Genomic DNA, 21,788 nt, shown 5'->3' with positions numbered 1-21,788 from the left:
CAGAAGACTTTTTGCCCACAAGAAATTCCTTAGGGATTGTTTTCAAAAGTGGGGATTCTTTTTAAATGAAGTAGGGAATTTTTAGGGATTTTTTGCAATTTCCATAAAAATTCGGGAGATTAAAGAACTTTTCGGGAGTTCGAGAGATGAAGCTAAAATTCGGGAGACTTGGCAGCTATGGAATTATCACTTTATCTCATTAATACTGGAATTATCTTTCATTAATGCTGGAACTGTTTTTCATTATAATGCTGGAATTAGTTTTCATTAATGCTGGAACTGTTTTTAATTATAATGCTAGAATTATCTTTCATTAATGCTGTAATCATCACTTTCATTTATTTTGGAACTGAAATTATCTATTTTATTAATTCTAGAATTTTTCTTTCATTAATTCTGGAATTGTCATTCGTTAATTACCGCTTTCATTAATTTTGGAATTATCTCATCGATGCTGAAATTATTTCTTTAATTTATTGTTTTAAGCTCCTATTTATGCCATAAGAAAATAATGGGGGATTGTGCATGTTTTCACCGAGTCACGTGATCTTCCGACGAATGATGTTGCGGACGACGTTCTCAGCACTGAAAAGGCGAATACTGATGTCATACTCCCTCCAGCTTGATGGTGCAAGCATAGTACATCCGTATTTCAGATTCAGAAAACCAGCATCATCTCCGATTGGTTAAAAACCTGAACTTCTTTTAGCTTGAAATTTAGTTTTTTTATCTATCAGAGACAACGCAAGTTTTCGGAATCTGAAATATGGACGCACTATGTTCACACCCAAATGCAGAGAACCTTGGCAGAACCGGTATCTTGATGAATTCTACAAAAAAAAAAAAAAACCGGAACATACACAAAGGTTTTCTATAACTTACAGTAGCAATGTTGAGGTTGACGTCACTGCATGACTCTTTATCCACCAAGTATAGTTTAAACATATTTCATACAAATATTCAGAGTTTGCGAGCTAACTATGATAATTTTTTAGTAGAATTTTCAGGTTGTTTAAACAAAATATCTTAATTTTTTCAAATCTGATCTGGATTTATAGTAATGAAGTGAACTTGTATAATAAGTTGGATAATTTCAACTCATTTTTCTATTACAGAGAAAGTAGCAGGTCGGGGGGGGGGGGGGGAATCGCAGTCTTTGTACGGAAAAATCCGATTTTTAATAAGATTGATATTCATTTCACTACGGCTGAACGTATTATTCAGTAGGGAATTTAATATTGCACTCTTATCTATCTATCGTTCTCACCAATTCACAATAGCTGAATTTAATAATGAGCTCTAATCTGTTTTATCCAACCTTAATTTCGATATTATAATTATTGGGGATTGAAATATAGACATTTTTACAAACAGTATTCACGTCCATGATTACCTGAACTGTCTAAGCCAATATGGTTTTAAGTGTCTGATAAATAAACCTACTAGAGTGAGAGATACAACCCCTTGCATCGATCATATTTTTTTTAAATTACAAAATAACCCATCCACTATTTCTTCTGGAATAATTATTAATAATCTAACTGATCATTTTCCCATAGTTATGAAATTTGAGCCATTATACAATTCCAAGCTCAAAAATTTCTGATTGTAGGTATTTTACAGTAATCCACAAAAATATGCTTTCTAATTTTCTAAATAGTTATAAATACAATTGGAGGGATAATGTTGATATTGATACGCAATATAAAATTTTTGCATTTGTATTGAATTCTATTAGAAATAATTTCAAATATCGCACTAGGAGAACGCATAAATTTAATAATAACTGGATGACAAACGAATTGCTACGTATGGTTCGTAGAAAAGAAAAACTGTATAAAAAAATGTGGAAATATCCATTAGACAGAATCTACAGAACAGCGTATCAATGCACAGCCAATGAGCTTAAAATGTGTATTAAATTAGTTAAAAATGAATATTACAAGCAACGGTTTATGAAATGCGATACTAATAAAAAGAAATGGGAATTTATTAACAGTATTGTGGAAAAACAAAATAAAGCTATTGTGTTGCCAGATTCTACTGATACTCTAGAACTTGCAAATCAATTCAACACCCACTTTGATCATATAAGCCACAATACGTCTTTATTTGGTAACAATGATGATTTTTAAAAATACCTTGCGCCTACCATAAATTCCTTTGCCTTTTTTGATGTAGTCGATCTTGAGGTACATAATACTTTAAATTCTTTTTCTAAAACTAATTCGTATCATTACGATGGAATTAATATATACTTGATTAAAGAGTTTGCTGCAAATAGTGTCAAACATTTATCACGAAGTTCATAAATGCCTCATTTCAATTTGCTGTATTTCCTGAGTCACTGAAAAGAGCCACTATTACTCCTGTTTTTAAAGCTGCGATAAAAATTCTTTGCTGAATTATAGGCCTATCTCATTGTACAGGTTTTTTCTAAACTCAGTGAAAAAATTCTTTCAGTTAGAATATATAATTTTTTGTATTCTGTGAATTTTTTTTCTAAAAACCAATTTGGTTTTAAAGAAGGACGAGGTACTGAAAATGCCCTTTTGAAATTTATTTATAATGGCATTGACAAGAACAAATTTACTGTTGCAGTATTTTTAGATATTTCAAAGGCTTTTGACAATGTGAATCATTATATTCTCATTCAAAAACTCAATTCAGCTGGTATTCGTGGTGAAATTTTAAATTGGATCACTTCATATTTATCTAATAGAGAACAAAGAGTCGAAATACAGGATAATTTGAGTAATTACGTCCATATAAATAGAGGAGTCCCACAAGGATCTATATTGAGTCCTTTGCTTTTTCTGATAGTCATTAATGATCTTTGTAATTTAGAATTTGACGGTTTTATGATCACTTATGCAGATGATTCTGTATTAATGTATTCATGTGATGATCTTGACAGCCTTAAGAATCATATTAACCATGATTTAATATTAATTCAAAAATGGTTCTATGCTAATAATTTAAAATTAAATTTACAGAAGACAAAATACGTTAATTTCAATCTTATGCAATCTGATTTACATCTAAATCTTAAATTCCACGCCCTCGCTTGTGATTTCCAACCTCATTATCATTGTGATGCAATTCAAGAAGTAAATACTATTAAATACTTGGACAGCAATTTAAAATGGAAATCTCATGTTCATGAACTACTTAAAAAAATTAGTTTTGTTTTATATAATTTTTATTATATACATATAAGTTTCCGCTAATTTCTTAAAAGACCTTAATTATGGTACGATTATATAGGGTGGTGATTATAAAACTAATTTATTGCCTCAAAATTTTGAATCTGGGTTAGCTTCATTCTTCTATAATTTTTAGAAATCTTAATCTACTTCCTTTAAGCCATAATGCTCTTTTTCGTGTTATTCTTTTCTTAAACCGTAATAAAGGCTTATGCAGTTTAAAAGATGATGGTATGATGTTTCCGATCGAAGACCTCATATGATTTACCGTATTTCAACTTTTAGGAAAGAAATTTTTCGTAAACATTTTTATTATTTAGCTCCGAAATTATATAATTCACTACCACTAGAAATACAAAATATACCCACACATGCAGCATTTAAAAAAATCATTATTCAAATTATTAATTTCAACAGACAATATAGACTTATTTTGACCTTTAGGAGGAGCAATAAAATTTATTAAATTTAGCTTTGCTACTTTAATTATGTATATTTTTCCAATTAAAAAAAGTTGTTCTTGTTTGTGTTTCTCTATGTATGTGCGAGTTTAATTTTTTTTTCATATATTTTTTATCTATAACTTTGTTTTATTTTACATTTCTCGCCATGCATTAAGAACTGTCTTTTTCGCGTTGTGTATGTTTTTTCGTTCTTGATTTTTTTTTTATTTTTACATATTTTTTTATTTGACTGATAATTTTGTCTCTTTTATGTTGTATATCTGTCTTTTTTTTAATGTTTCTGTTCATATGTTTTATATATTTTATTCATTAATTATCATGTAAATTTTCAATCCGTACAGGCATCATAGCCTCTGGATGATAATTTTTTTTTTTTTAAACTAATCTAAATCTCCATGTTGGAAATGAATAAATTTGATTTGATTTGAAAAATAACGTCATCGAAAGCAAAAATTGAATAGGGAAATTTCAGAGAACCCCACCAAATTTTCTCGGAAAATCAACGTTATGGCACAGCAATCCCATCCCTGGCTGCATTGTCCATCTTCTTTTTTAAAAGGATTTGTTAACATTTTAATACCAGTGTAATCATTTCTAGCTCTTTGCTGAGTATTACATACATTGTTTATGCCTCTGCATGCCCTAAAAGTACAGAAGACAATGGAATGCTATTGGATAGCATCAGAATCTCCAAACCTAAAACAGGCCTATGTATCCAACAGCTTTGTTATGTAAACTGTTGTTTCACCTATATACAAAATGTGCACCATAATTTCAAATGATGAATGTTACTGTCCAAGACCATCAAGTAGTAAATAATAAAATTAAAGGAAAAAAATAATTTTGTAAGTTTTTAATGACTGCTCTACCTGTTGAACCCTCAAACTAAGCAAATGAAAAATTAATAAACCAAATGTTCCACATATAACCCTTAAATATAACCTGAAAAAAAATATAATTTCTGCTTTGGCAGAACCATTAACTGCAATCTACTATATTTGTATTATTTGGCCGCATATCGATGATTTCTTACTAAACCAAAATCAATTACATGAATTTTGTTGATAGGACTTGGTAGGAAAAATAGGACAAAACTGAGAAAGTAGGACAAAAGTAGGACATTTTACCAAAAAGTAGAGAAAGTAAGACAAATGGGAGCCCTGCCAGGAAAATTAAAAAAAGGAAAAAAATTGAAAAAAAAACCAAAACAAATTGATATCATTGTGAGAAAAAAAGAAATATACTAAATCTCTTATGGCTGTTGTGTTAAATAGATTTTTAGAGGGTTTTAAAACAAGCATAGGTTATTGATTTCTCTTAAAGTGGCAGGTAGTATATTACAGCAGCCTGGGTTTGTAATATTAATATTGTTGAAAAGCATATTAGTGCAAGCTGCAGAGGGGTACATTACGTCTACGAGTATTATATTTGTGGTTGATGGAAATCAATTGTATAATATCTGAGAACAACATGTGTAATTTTATTGCCTTGAACATAAAAATTGAAGGAAAATAATCGTGAAGTATATGAACAGGAAGGATCTTGGTAGTGTGGGAGGAGGAATGATGAGCAATTGTTCTCTGGATGATGGCTAAGCTATTTAGGTTTTCGGACGATGTGTGACCCCAAATTAAATGACAGTAAGTAAGTGTAGAAAGTATAAAAGTTGTAAAGTAAAAGTTTAATTTTTAACGGAATGACAGCAGATAATTTAGCAATGACGAACGTTACCTGTCTCAGTTTAATATGGGTGGTATTTATATAGTTATCCCACTTTAAGAGAATAGAAAATCACACCCAGAAAATTTACTGAGGAATTACATTGAATTTCAAAATTATTTATGGAGATTGGTTGCATAACAAGAGGAATCAGCTTGTTAATTTCTTTAAATAAAATATGTTTGTGTATGTAGCTGTATTTCACATTATATTCTTTTTCTCTATCGCCACTAGAGATGGCACCACTTACACAATTATTATCTATGTTATTTTTCCCACCTTTTAAGGCAGATTTTTTTTTGTATCGGCTCAAGTCAGCCGTACTTTTGCTCATGTCTAATTAAATGTTTTATTATAATTTAAACCTTTGCGTTCTCCGTATATAATGGCGCGTTCGTCGTTCGCATACATTTTTTGGTACCCAAACAGAGACTCACTGCATAAAGTAGTCCTGATATCATGTCAACTAAGGCCTCAATCACAAGAATAAACCTTTTATCGAGAGCGCAACCAAGTTCGACAACGAGGACATCAAGACCAGATTAGAAAGACTCGAGAATGTCTTCGAGGAATTCATTTGTCATGACGAATGCTTGGACGAGGAATTATCAGAAATTGCACAGGTGGAAGAACAGTATTTTTCAACAAAATCCAAATTGAAACGAGCTCTGGCTGTCGTGACAAAGGAGCCATGGACAACGGTTGAGTTTTCCGACACAGACCCCTGTACTGAAAGAATTCTGCTGCAGCTGGTGGAACAACAAGTATTGCTTTCGCAGTTGATAACGCGTTCACAGTCTTCTACTACTACTGAGGTACAGAGGCAGTTATTTGCCTCGCATAAACATCCATCATTCGCGGGATCGTATATAAACTGGAACAGTTTCAAGGACCTTTACGAATCGATGATTCACAAAAACGAGCATTTGACGAACGCCCAGAAATTCAGCTACTTGAAAGACCTCTTGGAGGGTGATGCAGCGGCATTGATCAAACACATACCAGTGTCAGAGGCCACATACATAGAGGCTTGGGAAAAATTATTGCTTCATTTTGATAGGAAGGTGGTCATAATTTCGTCCCTGATAAAGACGTTCCTCGAACAGCAACCAGTTTCTACTCCTGATGAAGCGAAACTCAAACACATTGTCGATACTTTGGATGAGATTATTCGAAGTTTGCATGCCATTGCCGATGAAGCTGTTACTCTGAACCCTTGGCTCATTGAAATCTTGCAGGAGAAAGTCGATCCAGAAACGCGACAGCTTTGGGCTCAAAAGACCGCTGAACAAGATTTTCCAAAATTTGGAAACTTCCTTGAGTTTCTCACACACAATTCAAGATGCGCTGCCGTCGAGATCTTCAATCCTGAAAGGTCAGCAAGCGGAATCAAGGAATCAAGGTGCCACAGAAATTAACATCGTCACCTAGCAGTATCATCAAAAGCTGTCCATTAGTCCATCATGCAACAGACCACACAGGCTACACAAGAGCCAGATTTTCAAATCTTGGTCAGTGGTCAAGAGAAAAACTTCGTTCGCAAGAAACAGTTATGTATCAACTGTTTCTCCAGCTGTCACAAGATTTATGAATGTTCACCGTTGTTCAGGTGTTCACGATGTGATCAGCAGCATCATTCAACTTTGCACGAAATTGTGTCCACTAGTGTTACCGCTGCGTTATCGGATATGCCTGTATCTACCGAGTCTAAGGTGCATGATTCCACAGTGTTTCAATCAAATATTTCCGCTAACGCTTCCTTCTGTGCGCTATTGCCTACGGCTCAAGTGTGCATCTTAGATACGCCAGGTAATCGTCCTGTTATCCGTGCTCTTCTCGACTTGAACTCTCAGTGTTCCTTCATTAGTGAAGCATGTGTCCAAGCACTGAGCATTTCCTGCAAAAATGCTCGCTTTACTGTGAAAGGAGTGGCAGCTGTGGACGCTAGTACCACTAGAGGGTTAGTGGACTTAAAATTGTATTCTACCTATGATAATCATTATATTGATATTGATTCATATATTTTGAAAAAATTAACGGCTCCATTGCCTACTGAGTTTGTCCGTTCAGATGAACTGAATTCTTATGCCGATTCTCTTAAATTAGCTGATGTTTACTTTGATAAGTTTAAAAATATTGACATTATTATTGGAGATGAGCATTTTTTCTCTTTGATACGCCCAGGGCAAATATGGGATAATGATAGTGTACTCATTGCCCAAAATACATTGTTTGGTTGGGTGCTGTCAGGAAAGATTCCTACAAAATATAATGGAGCTAATAATAACTGTCCGTTGTTTTTTGTGTTTACCTAATGCCGGTTTGATGTGTCTTCATTCTGAATTGGATATCAATGAAACACGTCATCATAGTTCCGACAAGATTCCTACAGTGTCCAATGAAAACTGTCTCTCCCCTGAAGAGGAATTTTGTGAGAGGCATTTTCAAGACAATTATCAACTGTGCACGGTAACTTACGGAACATCATCGGCCCCCTTCCCCACTACTAGATCATTGCATCAGATGGCCTTGAACTGTGAGGACAGCTTATCAGCTGTTGCTGACGTCATTAAGAACATATATGTTGACGATATAGTATCCGGTTGTGATGATTTGACAAGCACTAACATTTGTTCGCAGCTGCAGCTTATCTGTGTTTTCATTTGAGAAAACATGACTTTCATTTGAGAAAACATGACTTTCATTTGAGAAAAAGTGGCGTTCTAATTCATTGGAACCAATTGAACATATTGCTTGGGATGCCTCTTCTGAAAATGCATCCGTTAAAAGTTGTGGTGATAGTATCTTACGGGTGGGAGGCCGTTTGCAACATTCCTCTTTGAATCGTTTTCGTTTAGTTCGTAGAGTTGACTTCGCAGGGCATGTCAACATAAAACATAGAGGTCGCGAATGACTTCTGACATTAGGATATATCACTGTTTTTGTATATTTTGCCCGAAAGCTGTTCGTATCGAAGTTGTCAGTGATATTTTACTTACACCCAGTGCATTTATTGCAGCACTTCAATGATTTTGTTCACGTGCAGGTGATACTAAACATATTTATATTGATAATGCCAATTCATCTAGTAGAAATGCTATGTTCGAGTAGTCGCCGTTCGAACTACTACGGGTATTTTCAATGGATATTGTTAATTTGTTAATCAATTGCTAAGATATGTGTTCCACCCATGTATCAAGAATAATATGACACCATGCATATATTCTTGATAGGGTGGGAGTATATTTTATGTAGCTGTATTTCACATTATATTCTTTTTCTCTATCGCCACTAAATGGCACCGCTTACACAATAATTATCTGTTATTTTTTCCACATTTTGAGGCAGATGTTGCTTTGTATTGGCTCGAGTCAGTTGTACCTTTGTTTATGTCTAAAGTAACGTTTTACTATAATTTAAACCTTTGCGTTCTCCGTGTATAATGGCGTGTTCATCGTTTGTATATATTATATGTTCGGTTTTTATGTGAATCGTAGTTTATAATGCGGGCTCCATCGCATTTTCAGCTGTGCAACAGCCTAGTATATTTGAAAATGGGACCACTACTTACTGTTTTCTCTAGCCTATAGCTCTTAAAAATTCCCATTATAAGCACATTACACTGCTCAGAAAAACTTTCAATGCAATTACTCACTTTCAGTGAAGGTATCCTTCTGAGTTAACAGCTCTTGAATACCATATGATAAAGTGTGCATTGCAAGGTCCCTATACAGACTTTCATTTCATTTCTTATTCAGCTGGGAGGTAATCTCAGGGCCGTCATTTCATATTTTTCCGGGGGGGGGGGGGAAACATGTAGTCAATGTATGTGTATACACTGCTGGCCACAGTAAATGCAACACCCTGAAGGAAGCATGCAAATAATATGAAATTTACAACATGCATTAGCGGAGGTGAGATATGCAAATGATTAGAATTTCAGCGCAGACGCACATCACGCGCGCCTGTGGCGCCACTTCAAAGCGCTATTTAAGGCTTGGAGATTTCGACGATTTGAAGTAGGGCAATTGTGTTTTTCTTGTGGTTTTTTCAAAAAAACGATCAATTATGCCTCGTAGGATACAGCGATCATCTTCTGATCAAGTATCCGAGTTCGACAGAGGAAGGATAGTGGCCTACCGAGATTGTGGATTATCTTTCAGGGAAATCAGTAGTCGTGTTGGACGAAACCAAACAACTGTAATGCGGATATGTGATCGTTGGATGCAGGAGGGTACGACGGACCGACGTGTTCGATCGCATCCACCTCAGTGCACCACTTCACGTGATGACAGGCGTATTGTGCATATGGCAGTGACGGATCGCTCAGCCACATCACGAACCATAGCACAGCACATTCAGTCTGTACCGCATGATCCAGTGTCTGCGCGTACCATTCGACGCCGTTTACAGCAGAGTGGTCTGTCCGCAAGACGCCCATTGCTTCGTCTACCCTTGACGCAGAACCACAGACGTCTCCGCCGTCAATGGTGCGATGAAAGAAGGATGTGGACGGCACAATGGAATGAAATTGTCTTTACTGACGAGTCACGCTTCTGTCTGCAACACCACGATGGTCGGATTCGAGTCTGGAGACACCGTGGAGAGAGGATGCTGAACAGCTGCGTTATGCACCGCCACACTGGTCCTGCACCGGGTATTATGGTATGGGGCGGTATTGGATATCACTCTCGCACTCCTCTAGTACGCATTGCCGGTACTTTAAAAAGCCAGCGCTACATCTCCGAGGTGTTGGAGCCAGTTGTCCTTCCTTACCTTCAGGGCTTGCCCACAGCCATATTTCAACAGGATAATGCGCGACCACACGTGGCACGCATTGTCCAAAGGTTCTTCGTCAATCGCCAGATTGAATTGCTTCCCTGGCCAGCTCGCTCTCCGGATCTTTCGCCGATAGAAAACATGTGGTCCATGGTTGCTCAACGATTGACCCAAATTACATCCCCAGCTGCCACACCAGATCAACTTTGGCAACGCGTGGAAGCTGCTTGGTCTGCTGTACCCCAAGAACACATCCAAAGTCTCTTTGAATCAATGCCGAGGTGTGTGGCAGCGGTGATCTCCAACAATGGCGGCTACTCTGGCTACTGATTTTGGCAGGAACCACACTTCACAGAAGTCTATAAATTTAATCATTTGATGCTTAGTCAACATGTTATCTACAAAATAAATATTATTGCGATATCTCTTGTCTATCTTGGTGTTGCAATTTGGGTGGCCAGCAGTGTATATATATATATACCACTTTTAGTGTATCTTCAAAAGCCAGGGGAGGGGGCAACGGCCCGACCCCCCCCCCTCCCCAAATGACGGGCCTGGGTAATCTGATTTGAACATCTGACCTACATAAGAACGTGTGATTCAACCGAGTGGTCTCCAATGGCGATCACCCAATGTTAATGGTTTTGGGTGATTGCTGCTCTGTGGTTTTCCCACTCTTTTCATCTACTCTCACTGTAAACCTGCCACATGCGAAAAATCCACAGCTGTAGATACAATAAAGTAAAACCCCTCTTTTGCGGGCACCCGTGGGACAAAAAAATTAATCTGTAAAAGAGGGGTGACCGCATCAGAAGGGGTTCCCATTGAACCTGCAATATACAGTATTATCAATAACTGAAATGGTTCTTTGTTTGCAAATAAACAAAGTTCTGACAATAAAAGATGTGTTTAAAGTCATGAAAATACATAATTATTGTACAGATACGCAATGAAATATTGTACAAAGTTCATATACTGGATCTACATCTTTTAGAAAAACTGATTAAAGGATATTTGGTGGGTTTTGCTGAGTATTCTAACTCCTTCTCAAACACTGTCCACATGCAGCCCATGGGTCAGCTGTTGGCCACCCCTGGTGTATAGCACTGGCTGAATATCCCTCAAAGATTTTTGTTGTTTTACCAGTTGCTACCTCAATGGACCTGATAAGGGGGTGGATCTGCTCTCCTTGTTGTTTTATCATGAACTTGCTCCAGTTGTTCTAAAGAAAAGAAATCTGCTCCCCCAGATTCTTGGATGATTGTTGGCCCCTTGCACCCAGCAGTACTACTTCTCGATCAATTCTACCCACAGTTTAACTACATGGAATTGGCTTTTGTGCAATGAAGTAAGCTGCCCGAGCATTTGTCACAGCATGGCTTGTCTTTTTGAACCACTCCAAGTAGGTCGGGAACGGACAATCGTATAAGAAAAACAAATGTTTCTCTATCCCATTCCTAAGGTTCCGGATTAATGCTGGACAGCACTAGGTGAATGTGTATTCTTGGCCTACGGATCATCCCAAAACCTGCCACCTTGTCCACATCCTTGCATAAAAAGTTATGGAAAACCCAGATATGAAGGGACTCTTGAAAAAAAACAAAAAAAAACAGGTACAATTACCTATCATCTACCTGTTGGTAGAATCAAATAAAAATTGGTAGAAGAAAAAAAAAGTTGTCAGCTCAGGAGACAAGCAATTTTAATTTAAAAAAATTGTAATAAAATTCCTTTCATTTTCCAAAAACGGGACATCATTGTTGAAATAGGGATATATGGTCATGCCATGCATTGAAACTGTGACTTCCGGAATTCCTGTGCACTTTAGAGTGCTCTGTAATAAACTTTCCACCAGAAAAGTGCTCTGTGAGTTGAAAAGTTTGAGAACCACTGTTCTACATTATAGGCCTACTTGTACAAAGGGAAAAAAATTGAATGTTTTAAATCTTTATAGTTCTGTCAGTTCCTTAGCTAGATGATTGCATTAAAGATGCAGCGTCAGTGATGTCAACATTTGCTATATCTAGAGTGCTGATGGATAATAAAATATTTTCTCATCTCTCCTCCTAAAGAAATTCCTTTGGTGAAAGTTTGTGTCCGATGCATCCCACACTCTAAACTTTGTTTTTTCCAACAAATTTGACCAGAAAATTACCAAAGGTGAATGGAAGGAAAGAAATGGGGGCAATTGAAGTTTTCGTAGGAGAGAAGTATAGAACTAAAAATCAAAATATAAATTGTATTTAAAAGTAAAAGAAGAAAGGTTAAAAATTAGGGTAAGTTAAATATTCCAAGTTTTTGAAAGTTTTCAAGTTTTATGCTGTTCCAAGATTTACAATGCTCCACCTTTTGTGAAAAATATTAATTTTATTCACAGTGCTTAGCATGATTGAGTGCTTGGTATGGTTTACAGGTGATTGCATATAATGTATATGTTGCTGCCAAAGCTCAAAATTCACTAGTGATCCCTGGCCAAAGTCTGATAACAAAAGACATGATTCAGGATCATCATCAAATTGGTGTACTTTTTTGTGATAATTATGTCCATGTTAGTTACGGCAACCTGTCAAACAGCAGTCATGATGTGATATTTTTTTTTTTTTTTTTTTTTTTTAAATTGGCAAATAAAACTGTTTATATAATTTTTTTCAAAATTTTTTTTGCTCAAATTTCACTTTTTTTCTCTCTTCACATGAAGCTTATCCAATACAGCTGGTACATATAGACATGTATCACACATTGGTGATTTAAAAAAAATTATTTGGCTCCTGCCAGGCCGGCTTACATCAGCATATAGAGCTTTGGCCAGGGACCTCCGGCCACTTCTTAACATGGCCAGCCAAAGTCTGAATCATTTCTGCAATTCAGACTTTATCCAAAACTCGCGAATTGGCCAAGAATTTGGCGCAGCCAGTTTGCAATCAGCGAATCCATTGCAAACTGGCTGCACTACAGGGTTTGGCAGTAACGTATATGTTATAATTGCTAAATATAACAAGGTTGAATTTTTGCCAGGACAGTGGCAAAAAGTGGGAAAAGACTAGGTGAAAAAGACAAAAATAAATAAATTATATAATGGATGTTACGTATTTATCAATCGTTAGAACTGCAATTTTGATGGCATACACAATGTTTCTTCCATTTTTCCATCAATATTATTGAAGAGGGGTATCAACTGCCGCAGATTTTTGTGTAAGTGGTGTGTATTTTGAGAAAAATGGTTTAAGCATATTTTTAATAAGTTCTTTCCGATAGCATCAATAACGGGGAGGGGGGGGGGAATACTACATGTAAAAATAATAATTGTTTCGCTTTTCATCTTTTTGTTATCAATTGTCTTTCACTGCTTAAACAAATATATATCAAAGTCAGTCCCCATGATAATTTTTGTGATGTTCCCCACACTGTGGTGAACACTCTTGATACAACTATGATCCTTATAAAATATCTATTCTCAATTTGCCGAGTACTGTCATATTGGGACTTCACGGTATCACCCAATAACAGTTGTTGGGCAAGTGATAGAGTAAGATTAAATCTGCTCTTGAATTAAAGAGATTGGATTCCAAACATTACCTTTTATTCCCACAGATGGAGCACCAGCAGCGACAGCAGCCAAAGCATATTCTATCTGCACAAGTTTACCAGATGGGCTACAAAAAACAAGACAAATTAAAAAAATATGTAGGCCTATCAACTTCAAGAAATTATGAATTTAAATAGACATCAAAATAATAACTTTTTATACTACATGGAACTGTTCAATAATCTCTAGTCAACACAATTATTTACATCGGCCACCTGTTTTTAACAGATTTATGCAGGATAATGGAACCTATGTTCAGATCTTTTTGGAACACCACTTTCAAGAACACCACTTCATCATTTATATAATTTCCAGCAAATCTACTCAGTAGCCTTTTAATTATCTGAGACATCTCCAACTACAATGGTGTTAAAAATTGCAGGTAAACTGATACAATTCCATGTTTGTGGGTCTGAGAAAGTAAGCGGTACCACTATTTAAAAGTTCAGAAACAAGATTTTGATATCAAAGATTAATTATAAGAAAAAATCTGATAAGTTTGATCGTTTCAGTTTGTGTTTAGGCTGGATGAATGTTTTGAAAAGGGGAGTGTCACTTTGACTGATTCTTAGCCTTTTTCTCAGCTCCATTTTTTTAACTCTTGCATCTGATATGAAATTCTAATTTCAAAAAAACTATTGGGTCAATTTTCCATAAGCACGGTAAGCACCGGCGTGGCGAATTCTTTTTTCATACCAATCAATTGCCACTTTTGCAATGATCAATTCAAGATGGCCAACAAAGAACACATATAGGCTAATAACACAAACCTACCATGCAATTTGTTACATGGAAATCAATTTAATATGCAGTAATAAGCAATAATCAATCGATTTTGTGGGATAGAAAGAGATAAAGGGTTATCAAAACTAGTAAAGCCCAATTTGACGCTTAAGATAGCAAATTTTGATGTGAAAAATAAGTTGCATTGCCACTGACCACGAAAAATGAACCAGCAGTGTCTATAGTGTTATAGACCTGCGAGCATTCTGCTTGAGCTTCAGGTAAAATTTTAATTTCTGAATCGATTCTAGAGTGTTACAAAATACTATGGGTTCTCAATAAGGTACTCATATTTTAGGTTTAACCCTAAAATGCATAGCAAGTTTCTTTATACCTGTACAAGATCAGAAATCTTACATATGACATACATTTTCTTTTAACACTGATCGGATCTCATTCAAGGTTTTCAAACCACCTGTACATATGGGATTGTACCAACATTGAATTTTAATAAAATTTGGCGTTTTTCTTCACAATTTTTCATTTGAAATTTTTTTGGGACAAACCTTTGCAAGGTACTTTTTTAGTCATGTGTCAAGCCACTCCACACACATGCCACAGGTTGGATACCCCCAACACAGTATTTTAACTTGCCTTATGGGACAAAGGCTCAATGTGAAAAATAATCATGGGGGGCTTCATTCCCAGTGAAAAGAATGTTTTGAATCTATATATCGGTGGCCTAGTGTTAAAACCTCTCGAGTCAGTTTGCTTCAATTTTTCAGAAGCAAAAAACATGTACACTACTACAACTGAAATTATGAAATGTGATGTTTTTAATTCTAGTGATGCATGTCGCAAAAGTCCATTAGTGATGATATATATGTCTTGTAGATACCAGATCTGTTTCCACAGACACAAAACCTTATTTTAAGAAAAAAAATAAGGAATAAGATTTTCATAAGAGGCCATTGACAGGACCATCATTTAGGGGAGCAGGGCTTTTGAAAATACACTAAAAATGGTATCATTGAGTACAAGTGCTTTGCCCCTCCCCCACGCCCCTGGAAATAGTTGAACGGCAATGGCCATCAATATACAGACATGCCAACTTTTGGAATCCAGAAATCCGGAGATTTCCCCGAAGGGGTACCACTCACCCTGGCACTCATACAGATGGGATCAAAAAAATTCACAATTTTTTTTTTTTTAATCAATTAAGAAAAAGTTTCGTTCCTCCCCTCAGGCAGGTTCTGCATTGCCCCCGAGCAGAATATAATTCCATGTTAGTCTTTCCATGCAGAATAGAGAGAGAAATCACATCTACATATACTGTTCATAAAACAAATGTTTCCTTTCATGAATGCTATCAGTGATTGATAATCTTAGGTATTGAACTCTTAAAAGCTTTATATTTAGTTTTATATAGCTTTAAAGTTTTATATTTTCTTTCTGAAGACATATTTAATCGGAGGAAACAATTTAAAAAACTTCAAAATGCAAAGCTCTGACGAGAAAACTTACCGCACGACTGTTAATGGAATACAATAATGATTATACAGGAATTTCAGCAACCAACAACATGTGGCCCTGATAAATGATTGCCGATAAACGCTATGTAAACAAAGTCACATCTTTGCCAGTTGCTTAAATGCGGTCACCAAGACTTTTGTTACGGCTGCTAGATGGAAATGACCACGGCTGTCCTCTATGGGTGTTTTCTCTAACGATGACGGCAGTCATTGACGTCACGACATGAAAGCTTGCAAAAAACCAAATTTTCTGCCAAAATCCAGAGAGCAGGAGGAAGGATGAAAAATCCGGAGTTCTCCAGCCTAAATCCAGAGAGTTGGCAGGTCTGGATACATAAAACTGATTTTCTGTATATGTAATCACCAAATTTTGCTTATATGCCAAACAAAACCAACTTGAATGACAGGCTACTTTGAAAGTTTGTTACAGCTGAGGAAGAAACTGCCAAGCAACAACGGTTTGTAAGCCTCCACATTGACTTTTGGAATGTTTACTCTGGTTACTGACAGGCAGGGTTTGAAAAAAAATAAGATTTTTTCAAATTAAAATTAACTGACTGTTTATTAATTAAAACAAATATTTTTAATCATTAAGAATGCATATTTTCAAATCATCTGATTGTTTCTCCTAATTGCTCAAATTTAATTAAGCATTAGTACTACCATAATCAATGAGGCATTCTAATTTCATATCAAATCGTTAAAGACATTCATATGCAATCAATTCAAAGAATTAAGCAATCAAAACAAAATGTACCAGTTTCAAATAACTGATATGCAGGAAAAACAACAAGAATTATCCTCTGACAATTCTGAGCTAAAATATGATGTTAAGAAACTACAAATTGAAATCAGTTAACTCCAGCAATACTCCCATCAATGCAACATTGAAGTCCAGGGCCTCCTTGAGACCGAAAATGAAGATATAAGTACTATCTCTGAAAGATAACTTGGTGAATTTAATTGAACTGGAACTGAGGGAAATGGAAATATTACTGTGATACACAGAGTGCCTACTGTGAAAAAGGACAAAATCAAGCCCATTATCATTCATACAAGATTTACAGAAGACTGGATGTTGTGAAGATATTTGTTATTTGAGATGTTAATTTTTTTAAGGAAGGAAAAAACTCATCTCTGCCTCTACCGGGAGAGTTATCATTCAATTTGACAAAAAATCCAATGGAGACTTTTCTGAGAACAGCTAAGTCCAAGAAATTGCTTGCCTCATTAGGGGACAGCAGACTAAGACATACATCGATATATTTGAATGAACACTTGCGCCCGTACATGAAAATTTTGTTTTACATCTCTCAGATGCATAAAGAAGAGACTAGATTTAAACATTATTGGATCCATGACGTTAGGATTTATACTCGTAAATTAGCTGATTCCAGGGTGTTCAGAATCACACATGTGGATGATTCAACACAAGTTAACTGATTTTTAATATAAATCAAAATTTTAAACTGAACACCCTCTGGAAGGTCTAAAAATTTTTTTAATTGTCAACAGCGATAATTCCAACAATTGTATATCACAGTATAATTCCGATTTCAATACAATACTATGCAATACTGTACATTTAAATATAAGTGTAAGGGCCAACTTTGATAATTTCATAACTTACATAAATAGCTGCCTCCACAATATAAACGTTATAGCTCTTTCAGAGGTTTGTATATTTGATGAGGAAATTGAACTTTATAATTATCAGGTTTTAATCTATTTTCATGTTGCAGAATCTATAACACGTCAGGTGGTATATTGGTGTATACTAACACTCCTTGGTTTACAACAAATTAACATCTTTCACAATGCAAACAGCAGAAGTAATTGAATTTCAGAAAAATCAACACAAAGTTTGGCGATTCAGCACTCATTATTTGGTGAGATTGGCAATCTGACGCTCATTATTCGGCAAAGTTTATAAATTAGCATTCATAATTCGGCAAACATGCACTTTTTACTTAGGGAATGAACAATTTTTTGACACATCCATGTAATGTGTAGAAGTAGCAGTTATAAAGGGTGACAAAGTTGATGTGGATTTGAATTCACATGGTAGATTTCCCATAAGAAATATTTTATGGGAAAAAAACGATCCAGCAAGTTTTGATAAGCGAAACATCACAGAGGCCGTCATGATTTTGTGGCTATTTTTTATTGATTAATTTTTATTAGATCATGTAAAGAAATATACAGAAACTGAAGCAAGAAGGGTTCTTCAAGATTAAGATTGAAAATCTTCATCTGTTGATGAACACTGAGCGCTTTATCTATACTATATACTCGTGGTGCTAAAAACATAGAAATACAATTTTTTTGGTTTGACTGTTGGGGCTTGAACTTTTGCAAAGAAACTAAAGGTAAAAATAGATTGAGTAATTTCTTGGTTATTAAGGTTTGATAAAAAACTAACACAACCACAACGGTTTAGAAGTCATTGCAAACTTGTTTGCCACAGATTCATCGATAACTGTACAAGGAATTATAAGGGTGGAGAAAATATAATTGACAAACAATCACTTCCCAGCAAGACGTGCTGCCATTTTACACAGTTCATAGCAACCCAAACCTGATAAGTATGGGCAAAAATTTTAGATAGCAGCTGATGTCGAATCAAAGTATGTCTTGAACGCATTTCCCTATCTCAGAAAGAATGAATCTAGACCAGTGGTTCTCAACCTTTGGAAGCCTGCGGCCTGGTTTTATTTATTTTTATAAGTAGAAGGCCTGGTCAAATACAAGCTAATGGAAAATGAATTGGGGGAAATGGAACGGCAGATCAGTCGTGGCCCGGTATGAATATCAAGGCTCAGTTCAATACTGGGCCACAGCCCAGTGATTGAAAAACACTTATCTAGACCATAAGGACAACGACTAGCTGAATATGTAGTTTTGAAACTTTTTGAGCCTTATAAAAATAAGAGGCACACTATCACAATAGATAACTTTTCACTTATGTAAACTAACAAAGAACTGCTGAAACGCAACACAAGTCTTGTCGGAACAGTGGAAAAAAGAATGAAGAGAAATTCCTGATGCTGTCAAAAATAACACATGCACTTTTTTCAACCAAAGTACTCAAACACAAAAGCACAGGCACTACACTGACTTATCGAGAGAAAAGCAAAAAAATGTAACCTACTTATATTAAGTACCCTGCACGCAAGTGTTTTTGTCAACAATAATGAAGAGCCTTGGAACCGTCCAATGTTACAATAAAACTAAATGTGGTGGGGACATTTTTGATCAAATGGTACGAAAATATTGTCAAAACTGACTCAAGATGATGGCCTGTACATACCTTTAATATTTTAGACTAGCGGTTCTCAACTTCTTTTGACTCGCTGAGCCCTTTTCAATATATAATTTCTATGACGGAGCCCTGTTTGACTCGAGATGCTTTTTTTTGTACATAACTTTTTACGGCATAACCTTGTAGGCCTCTCTTATTTACATATATATCAAATTTACAGATTAGTTTTAGTTTCCTCAAGCCGACGTGGAGCCAGAGCACCGGTTGAGAACCGCTGTTTTAGACATTACTGCCATAAATTCTTGGATTATATACAAATCTGTATCCGGACAACAAATTTAAAGAAAGCAATACTTGCAGAATCTGGCAAATGAACTGCACTCAAGTGACATTGAACAAAAAAAACAGTGAAGTTGAAATTACTCAGCGTAAACTAACGTCTGAGCCTTCCCAAAATGCAGAAAGGAACAGATGCAATATGGTCCGTCACGACTTTGGAAACTTTTTCCCCACGATATGTCGCCAAGACTGTCATAATAGGACTCTGGGTTGCCGTATTTTTTAACATCTTTCCAGTTTTCGCTGGGTGATATCAGGTGGTGCTGGCTTCGCCAAACAGGATTTTTCTTTTGTTCACTGCGTTTTTTCAAAACACACGTTGTTCCATTTCCAGCACGTCTCTTGGATTATTATTCCTCCCTTCTGTAGCTCGCGTCAATGCGAGGATCCGGGTTCGAACCCCACAGTGGTGGTCGGCTGAAGTTGGTTTTCTGTGGTTCCCAACTTCAAGACGTGAATGCGAGCCGATCTCCCCGTTAAAAAGTCTCGCCACAGAGAGCAACAGGCCTACAACGTTACAAATATTCAATCATTACACTTCACTCACAATTTGAAGTATAGATGGCAGCACTGAAATATCATACACAACACTAGCTACACACTCACTTTGTTCCAGACTCTGCCACAAAACTGGGCTGGAAGAGATCTCGGCAACAGGATAAGTCCGGTGGCAGACACCCTGGCGTTCATCCATTGTAGCTCGTGTCATTTGGATTATTATCTACTGCTCAGGTTGTGTCATACTGTTTTATTATTTCGTTGTATTTATTACTTATTCATCCGCCATGCCTTCTGTCTTATCGGTTTATTACTTAAAATGAACCTACAGAATTTTTCATGCCCGGACCCGTTTATCATTAAAACAAAGGTCAGAGTTTTAGTTCTAATGCATAGAATATTTATATATTCAACATGCACGGAATTCCTTATGCCCCGATCTGTTTTATTATTAAAAAAATTGTCCAGGTGCAATTTATTTCAACTTATATTTTTTTTCTATTTTAATGCTTGGTGATTTCTATTATGTTTTCCCCGCTGGTGATTTTTTTTCGGCGTCCGTAGTGTCTGACGGCCTTGGCAACACTTCGTTGGGCCATCAGGCATAATTTTAAAAGTACTTTTCAAAGAAAAGATTCACCAATGTTGTCACAATTCTGTTTATGCAGATCACATCAATTATTCTACTTAATTTCCTTTCATAAACGACTGTTTTTAAAAAAGTATTTAAATAATCAACTTATAATTTATGTCATTTATATCAATTGTGAAACAGGGGCGGCTGTTCTAATGTTAATGGTGATGGGGCTCGTGAATGAAAGCTTTCTTAAAATGTTAATGCATACATAAATTCAGGCTCAAGGACATTTCACAAACACAGATTTTTGATGTTCATATTTCTTGCTTGTAGTTTGTTCATTTATTCATTAATGATGAATAAAATTTGAGATTTCTTAACGAATTTGAGCATTCTTAATGATTAACAAGATTTGTTCTAATTAGTGAGCAGTAAGTCAATTTTAATTAATAAAATCCGATTTAAATCCATTTTTTTTTCTTTTATAAGCTGACTTAAAATTACGTATTACAGTATAGCCATTGACAACGTTTCTCATATATATATATATATAAATTGAACTCAACAATGTGTATGGCTACAAAACGAAACGATTTTTATAGTCTGTCACGATCATCGCGGATAATAAAGTACGCTTCATTTGATGACTTCTGTGTGAACACAGAAATATTATAAAAAAAAAAAAATTAAGTTAAATAGTACCTGAAGGTTGTCAATGAAAAACTGTACCGCTCGGTAGACATGATTACAAGCAATAATTCAATAATTCTCAGCAATGTTCTGACTTCGTACAGTTGTTTACTTCATTCAAAGTGAACATTCCATGGAGCTAACGTGCGTCTAGAGCCTGCGGTAGACCCAAAATCAGCAACCAATGAAAAAGCAGCATTTTATGACGTCAGTAAATCGGGAGTGGAGAAGGTTTTTTCCAAGGTTTCTAGAATATATTTCTCCTCTAGATGATCCTCGAGAGGTTTTTTTCCTCTCATCTTCACTAGAGCTTGATCGCAGGATATGATCTTGGTTATTTGGCACGATTGTTGATTGACGCCAACATACTTGGCGACGTTTAATGATAGATATGCTTAATTTTACAGGTGTTT

General features: G+C 35.7%; 1 protein-coding gene across 1 annotated transcript in view; it reads right to left on the bottom strand.

Moving 5' to 3' along the window:
- Positions 1-21,642, bottom strand: part of Prosalpha2 (proteasome alpha2 subunit) — a 68,711-nt gene extending 47,069 nt beyond the window's left edge. The window contains exons 1-2 of the mRNA XM_089236551.1: positions 21,388-21,642; positions 13,745-13,821 (exon numbers count right to left, since the gene is read on the bottom strand). Of these exons, the coding sequence (XP_089092677.1) occupies positions 13,745-13,821; positions 21,388-21,428 (118 nt within the window). The 5' untranslated portion in view covers positions 21,429-21,642. The remainder of the gene's footprint in view (positions 1-13,744; positions 13,822-21,387) is intronic.
- Between the last annotated feature and the right edge of the window lie 146 nt (positions 21,643-21,788).

The sequence above is a fragment of the Pholcus phalangioides genome, unplaced genomic scaffold (genome assembly GCF_987345545.1).
Source record: "Pholcus phalangioides strain wild (caught in Gottingen) unplaced genomic scaffold, Ppha-v1.0 ptg000009l_1, whole genome shotgun sequence".
NCBI classification, from domain to species: Eukaryota; Metazoa; Arthropoda; class Arachnida; order Araneae; family Pholcidae; genus Pholcus; species Pholcus phalangioides.
Note: the sequence above shows the minus strand (reverse complement) of the source record. Positions and strands in the feature narration are given on the sequence as shown.